Below are 7,949 nucleotides of genomic sequence, written 5' to 3'. Positions count from 1 at the left end.
TGACATAAATTAAATACTAAGGCACACCAATTAATTAATATCCCCTGCAAGTAGTTCTAAAATATTCACATCTATTACTACAAGATTTGCATGTAAAGAAAAGAAGAAATTTCCCCTATTGGGAATTTTGAGAGTAACACTGTAAATAATAGGCTGATACCATTATATCTTAAACATTTGCATGAAGAGGATTTAATACCACCAGTCTATTTACCATATAAGAAAAAAATGATTATTTTTAAAAGAGTGGCCCCTGTGCATTTCCACAGAGTTTAGGAAGATAACACGATCATTTGCATGTTTCCCCCAATTCAAAAATGCTGCAGAAATAATTTAGCCTTTATTCTGGTTTGCACTGGTCTCAAGCACAGTCCTGTTCTGAAAGCAGCATATTGGAGACATGATCCATCACAGAGAACAGGGAGAATTTTGTCCCTAATGAATTGACTTAACTATTTCTTTTTATCAGTGAGCAAAATCCAGCCTGACAGAGTGGCAAAGCACAAAAAATAAGTACTATTCAGTCCTACTTAAGGCCTTTTCTGTTTGCATTGGAATTAATTTAGTCACTGTGACTAGCAGGAGAGTGAATGCAACCATACAAAATCAAAGAGCAATAACTAGAATGAAGAGGTAAATTTGCAATATAAGGAAGTCTTCAAGCTGGAGTTATAAATACCAGTACTGGTACTCATATCAGCTTTGCAACATCCCACTTGGAGGGATTTATATTTTATATTTTTTAATAGCAGATGTAGGGTATCATATTCTGCAATATACAGTAAATTCAACCAGGAAAATAATATAGTAGCTGGTAATTCCCATTTTATATGAGTGTTTTCTCATTATCTCTTTCATTCCCTACAAACCCTTCCAAAGACTGATATTTTCAGTTACTTTCTTGTGAGGTGAAATATGCTGCCTTACTTAGAGCTGTGCAGTTATCATTGTTAGAATACAACTTACTCTGTGACTAAAGACACTTACTTCCAAACTCCAGTGCAGATCCCATGCTGCACAAGCTAGAGCACACTCTGAGGCCTCGCCAGGGATTGCTTCCTTGCCTCTGGAGAGTTGGAGATGTTCCCTCTTCCTTTGTAGACCAAATAATCACATGCTTGAGCACTCTGAAGCCTAAAAGCAGAATAGATTTAGTGCAATAACCTAGAGATGCAGATACATTTCTGTTTAAGAACTCTAGATAGAGATCCAGGAGATTCTGTGTATCCATGATTATTTTACTGCCTCTTAAGAGTTGCATACATGCAATTAAGAAGTCTGCTGGGTAAAGAATATCCACAACCCCATATATGAAAGCACAGTGGGCCTGGTAATCAATTAGCAGCTATGTTGGAGTAAATGATGATGATTTACAGACATTAAGAGCTGGGATAATTTTTTTTAAAGTTAGTATATTTCACTGAAAAATATATATGTTTTATTATTCCATGAGCTGTGGTTCAAATCAAAGATGAAATCTGGTTTTAGATTACATAAATAGTATTATAGCATAAAAGCTGCCCCAAAGTTATCATAGAATGGTTTAGGTTGGAAGGGATCATAAAGATCATCTTGCTTCCACTTTCCTGCCATGGGCAGGGACACCTTCCACTAGACCAGGTTGCTCCAAGCCCCATCCAACCTGGCCTTGAAAATGTCCAGGGATGCAGCATCCACAACTTCTCTGGGCAACCTGTTCCAGTGCTTCACTGCCCTCACAGTAAAGAACTTCTTCCTAACAACTAATCTAATTTAAAAGTTAAGATGTAAAAATACATAAACAAAAATCAAGAAAACTTTTAGCCAGACCAAAAGTTTGCTTAAAGAATACACTGCTCAAAATAAAACTTTAAATTGTTCCTATACTATAATTATGAAAATTACTTTGCAACATTCCCATAATTTTGCTTTGCCTCATTTCACTACAAAAGCATTCTGCATTTCTAACATACATGTAGCACTGCAGATTTTTTGTAGAACTATATGCTTAAAATTATAATTGTATTTTAAGTGTATAAAAATACTCTGAATAGTTATTTAATAATTTATTGATGTTCTTCTAATTAAATATATAATTTTATTTTGTATTCCTAGTTACATAAGTACTGATAGTTATCTGCAAATATTACCTGTTTCTCATTTTACTTTTTCATCTGGAATCTTAACAGTAGCTCAGACACTGTGCTCAACAATCACTGAGAGCTCAGGATGGACCTACACCCACACCTGATATTTTTTACCAATTTATCATTAAGAGCCCCTTAGTTGTCTACAGCTGCTGTAACAGGTGTTTTGCATTCTCCAGCTCTGGAAACTACTAGTGGTGGAAATACTGACTATATTTTACTTGAGGACCAGTGACCACCCATACTTCCTATTTATTTAGCTAACCATTTCATACTTGTACCTTATTGATCTGGTTTTAGTGTTCAGCCTGAAAATCTGAAAGGAGCAGCTTTGACGAGCTCAGTCCCTGCAGAGGAAGCCTTTTCATACATGCTTTACCTCTGCCACTACCTGTGCTGAAAGCACTATCTGCAAGGTACCTGACTTTGTACGAGAACCTTCAGAATCAGTTCAGGTCTGTTTAAATTGGAGGGTTCTGGTTAAATTACAGATGGATAAAAATCCACAAGCATTACAAGCTTGTCTGACAGCAGAAGCTTTACAAGGGACTGTACTGCTTGTCAGTTGACAGAATTCCCTACACCTATGTGGTATGATCCCATGCTGTATCTATTAAGGATTTCAAGAAATAGGTTTTCTTAAGTTCTTATTTAAAATTATTTGTATTATACAAATGAAGTTCCGTTATGAAGTTTGAAAATACATGCTTTTATGCACTTATGGAAACCAAACAAGAAGCTTTAAAAATGTTTCTAATCAGAATAGTGTGGAATAGATTGTTCAGTATAAAAAGAGAGAAAATTTTGATTGACCAACTAAGTGTAATTACATTAATGTAACAAGTGGCTATGATTTAATGAGGCCTCTTGGTGGGACCTGGGGCACACAACCCCCTGCAAGAGAACTTCCAGAAGGTAATTGCTTCACTGTCTGCGTAGGTGTACACCAACGTACATGCAGTGCTGGGGTGCAGAAATTAAAAAGCCAATATTTAATGAACTTCCATGTTCACAGTGATCAAAAGTAAAAGACGTTCGACTTCAAAACAGGGGTGTTTCAAGGGTGTAAGAACCCGACCTCGCTTTTTTGACAGGAGTGCTGCCAGAGCCCCTGTGCCACGGGTAATTTGGCAGGACACGGCTGTGACAACACAGCGTGAGTTACAGAAGACAGAGAAATATTTTAGTGATACTTTTATTTTTATAAAAAAGTATATATTTATGGCAAATGTAAATGTGTATTTATAGCACATGTTGTTCCTGTTATGTTTTGTCTCTACTGAAATATATTTATCTGTCTATATCGATATATACACCCTGAAGTGTACACTGGTAACGCGCATTCAGCTCCTTCACGGACGCAGCTCCGCACCGCAAATAAAAGTCAGCAGAGGAAAGGCCGTGTCGTCTCTTTGTGCCGGGCAGCCGCGGCCCCTCGAGCCCACCGGGCCCCGCGGGGAGCGAGGGAGCCGAGGCCGGGCCCGCACGGCCCGCGGCTCCCCTGCCCCGCCCCGGCCGGGCGTGCGGACGGACCCCGCCCTGCCCGAGGGAGGAGGCGCGGGCGGAGCGGGCGGGACTCGGCTCGCTGGGGTCCCGACGTAGAATCGTGGAATATCACGAGCTGGAAGGGACCCGCAGGGGTCATCGAGTCCCAGCTGCTGGCCCTGCACAGGACAGCCCCGACCATCCCAGCACGGGCCTGAGAGCGTTGTGCAAAGACTTCTTGAGCTCTGTCAGGCTGGTGCTGTGACCACTGCGCTGGGGAGCCTGTTCCAGTGCCTGACCACCCTGTGGGTGAAGAGCCTTTTCCTGATATCCAGCTAAACCTCCCCTGACGCAGCTTCAGGCCATTCCCTCTGGTCCTGTCCCTGCTCACAGATTCCTTGTGCCCAAGGCTCTCGGTGTTGCAAGGCTGGCAGGCTGCGAAGGGGCTCCAGCAGCCGTGCCACGTGTGAGACAAGGGAGAGGGCTGCTCCTCAAACATGCCTCAGAAAGCACAAACACCTCCGTCTTTTGTGTTTGCTAAAATAAGCTTGCTTTATCTCATTAAAAACACAGACTGAAATAAACACATAAACCAAAGATGAAAACATTTAAAACCCAAATGTTGTTGTAAAGCGAAGTATTTGGGAGTAGAGTTACATTTGCTGCTTACAGCTCAGCTATTATTTCCAGGAACCAACAGAACGTAGGCAGCAGGTGCCCCCAGGGTCGGGGCAGCTGTGCCACGTTTTGGAGCAGAGCTGCTCCGACCTCCCACATCCTCAGGTGAGGGACCGAGCCAGCTGTGCAGCTTGGGGCACTGCTGCAGGGTTTGAAATGGCTCCACGGCAGCTCTGACAGAAGAACAGTGCCTCGGGGCTTTACAGAGTTTGCAAGTGCTGCAGAACTTCACTATCCATACCTAAAGGTGCAGTGATGTATTGCCCACAGAGGAGGGTTGTAGCTAGTTTTTTCTCATTCATTTCATTAAGAACCGGTGGAGTCTATTTCCTGTTTATGAGGGAAAGAGCAACACTTTTCCTCTGCTTCAATGTTCTCCAGCTATAATACTAAATATTTCTGCACAGCAAAATTAATCTAAGTTTGCAAGACAAATTAAACTGCATGCACATGATCTCAAGTATTCAAATAAGTACAATTTTGTGAATTTAAAGGTTTTAGATAACATAGAGGCACTCAAAAAAACCCAAATAAACTCAGTATCAGACAAATGCCTATTTGCTTGACACTGAAAACTTACAAATAGGATGCAATATGTGGGCTACTGGCAACTCATTCTAATTCGTTCACTGGGGCAGGTAGATCATTGCAATGTACTTGTCATGGCCCTAACCTGGGCAAACTGATCAGGTGGACTTTTTAATTTAGAGCCCACAGTATAAAGATGTCATCTCTCTCACCCATTTTATAAATGTAAATTAATTGTCTGAGACTGCCATCAAAGCTTCCTAGAAAGCAGTGAGAGCTGTCTGATGAGGATGGCAAAACAGCAGCAGAAGCTGAAGGCTTGCTGATTAATGAAACAGACTCTTTCCTCAGTCCCTTTTCCTACTTCAGGAAACTGAATTAAAATACTGCAAGCAGCTCTCCCAGGTGGACACAGTTAGGTTAAATGTCTGAGAAACGCTGACCATTGCAAATCATACAGCTACAGTGGAACTGGGATAGAGGAAGTGCCTCCACCTGCCAAAATAACTGAGGTGTCAGTACAGCCTTAACATGGCTGATAGAAACCTGGAAAAGTGAGACCCTGAATGTTTGATTGTACAGGCTTCTGCCTTGGAAAACAACTCAGTAGAAAGCGATGAATTAAAACAAATTTAAATCTAGGGGGTGCCCAGGCAAGTACTTGGCGTTTCTGTGTTGCTGGAACTGCATTATCAGCCAGTTTTCTTATTTCCCCAGTTCTGATTAATTTAACATTATACAGTGTACCATAATAAACCTCAAAGGCACCTAATTCATCTAACAAAATACGTGGATCAAGAGATTATTTTGTCCATTCTGGTTTGATTCTCACCTTTACAAAAATCTCAAGTCTTTAACATCCTGAGAAATTACTCTTTCAGTAGAAGAAAAATGAATTATGTGTCAATGAACAATTGGGTTATCAAGGTTGTTCACTTAATGTTCCAGCTGTTCTATAACACCATCTTAATGCTTACTGGAGAATTCTTTTGAATTTAATCTTATTCTATGGTACTTACAAATAAATACATTGTGTTTCTTACAGCTGCTCTGCCAGTTAATAGCAAATACAAGTACAAAATTAATTTCTTGCCTTTTACCCCTAGACCTAGAAATGACAGAGGGGGGAGGTTTCATTCAAAGGAGATCCATTAATGTAATAATAGTGAAGCCAGAGATTAAAGCTGATAGGCTTTGTGGGGAGTTTTGTATGGCACTTAACTACATTAACACTGGGTTTTTCTCCTCCTCATAAGTGCTAAAACTTAGATATACTCAAAATTCACTGGAAACCAAGCAACTACAGTACTGGCCACTGCTTCTTTGCCCTTTTCCAGCTATCCTGAAGGCAGATGGACATCACGTTATTCTGGAAGTGGCAACAGATTGGAATGCTGAAGACCTGGTGGTTGATAGGGAGATTGTATTTCATTGTAACATCCATGACCTGGATTTTGGTAACTCCTGAGTTTTATTTATTGTGGTCTCTCCAAAAGGACTTGCATTTTGAAACAAGTGCTTCCTAAGGCATAAACAGTCCAGGTTCCATCAACATTTACACTTTTAAGCTCTGTACTGCTTTATATTCAAGGCAGTTGGAAAGGCACAGTCAGGAACAGAGAATGGCTTGGGAGTTAAGGCCATGCTTGGGAGAGCACTGTCCCAGGCCATCCCACATGCACCAGCATGCAACCACAAGAAAACCTGCTAAGTTTTGATCCACAGAGGTATTAGGGCTTCCCTCTGCTTTCAAAATAGAAATTTTTATTTTGTTTGAGCCTTAAGTTTCTTTGCTGTTTATTGGTGTGGGGTTTTTTTGTCTTCCCCTCCTCTTCCCCAGCAAGACATAGCTAATACCATTTCAAAGTTGCCTTACAGAGAGTAATTTTGTCATCATTTCTTTGCTGCGGGTGAGACTGGGAGTTTGGGGCTTAAGTTTTTTCATCTCCTATCCAAATGGCTTGCAGAAAAAGGCTGAAAGCCCCTGCTTCTACCTTTCCCACTTTTCAACAGCCTCTCTAGGACTGGAGACAGTTGTAAAGCAAAAGCAGCAAACTGACCAAGGACAATGGATTTTCCAGCACCACAGCCCAGCTGGTTTCACCTTCCTGAAAGCAAGGCAGACAGATCAGAAACTGGGAGGTTCCAGTTGGAAATTTGCAACAAAAGACTGATTCCTTTTGTTCCAATCCTAGACTTACGCTGGACAGTGAAGTATTGGCTGTCAGGCCTTGCTGCTGCCTGCAGAATGGCCTGCACTGCTGCATCCACTCCTTGCTCTGTTTCAACTCCAGATCAAGGCTGAATCCATCTCCAATTACAGAGTTAACCACAGCAGAGCCAAGCTCTGTCCAAGCACTGTGAGGAAGAAACAAAGGACTATAGGTGTTGGAGTAAGAAGTAGAAATGTAAAAGGTAAATACATTTACTTGCATTTATTTTCTAAGTTGTGATTTTCTCCCTTAGGAGATAATGGCAAGTTAGATCCACTTTGTGAAGAAGCCAGAAAAGCAGTGTTAAATGCTTAACAATTTACAAGGACACTTCCCCTTTAATCTTGAGTTTCTGTCAGGCAGTTTACTTGCATCACAAAGATATTACCAATTGGTTCTTTACACTTCTAGGTCTCTTAATGAAGGGGATAATCTTGTTATACCCCCATGTCAACCAAATAAGAATATAGCACCTTTTCCAGAACCAGTCAGATGTTACTACCCTGGATATCGCAAATACGTGTAGAACTGACTTGTATATAGTTTTAATAATTTGAATTTAGTTAAAAGAAGAGTAAAACTCCTGGGTATCTTTCATTCTTTCAACTCTATAAAGTTTCCTATGTAAAAGATACTTTCAAAGTCATTCATAGTTGATAATACTTATTTTTACAGTTATACCAGTTGTGCTCTTCTCTTGGTGACAAATATCTCAGAGAACATTTGTACATCCCTAGGGAATCCAAAAGTAGAGAGAAAGAAGTTGGCATAGCCATAAGGACAGGACTGAAACCGACTGGGTGTTATCACAACTGATATTCCAGGTACCCCAAAAATAATTAGACTATGAGGCTTCATTTATGCTCCTTATTTGTCAACATAACACTCAACTTCAATGTAATTTTAAAAACAATTTACA

General features: G+C 40.6%; 2 protein-coding genes across 5 annotated transcripts in view; one reads left to right on the top strand and one right to left on the bottom strand.

Moving 5' to 3' along the window:
• LRIT1 (leucine rich repeat, Ig-like and transmembrane domains 1) overlaps window positions 1-7,949 on the bottom strand; it is a 115,245-nt gene that overhangs the window by 100,499 nt on the left and 6,797 nt on the right. For 3 of the 4 annotated variants that reach the window (XR_011151678.1, XR_011151679.1, XM_069019201.1), the window contains exons 1-2: window positions 2,130-3,290; window positions 988-1,134 (exon numbers count right to left, since the gene is read on the bottom strand). The gene's annotated coding sequence lies outside the window, so the exon portion shown is untranslated. Of the gene's footprint in view, window positions 1-987; window positions 1,135-2,129; window positions 3,291-7,949 lie in introns of those variants that run through there. The other variant, XM_069019202.1, reaches the window with a different exon arrangement.
• C6H10orf53 (chromosome 6 C10orf53 homolog) lies at window positions 5,384-7,345 on the top strand. The gene is made up of 3 exons (XM_069020361.1): window positions 5,384-5,393; window positions 6,074-6,274; window positions 7,284-7,345. The coding sequence occupies exons 1-3, from the start codon at window positions 5,384-5,386 to the stop codon at window positions 7,343-7,345; spliced, it is 273 nt and encodes a 90-aa protein (XP_068876462.1).

The sequence above is a fragment of the Aphelocoma coerulescens genome, chromosome 6 (genome assembly GCF_041296385.1).
Source record: "Aphelocoma coerulescens isolate FSJ_1873_10779 chromosome 6, UR_Acoe_1.0, whole genome shotgun sequence".
Classification (NCBI taxonomy): domain Eukaryota; kingdom Metazoa; phylum Chordata; class Aves; order Passeriformes; family Corvidae; genus Aphelocoma; species Aphelocoma coerulescens.
This window is presented reverse-complemented; position numbering and strand designations above follow the sequence as displayed.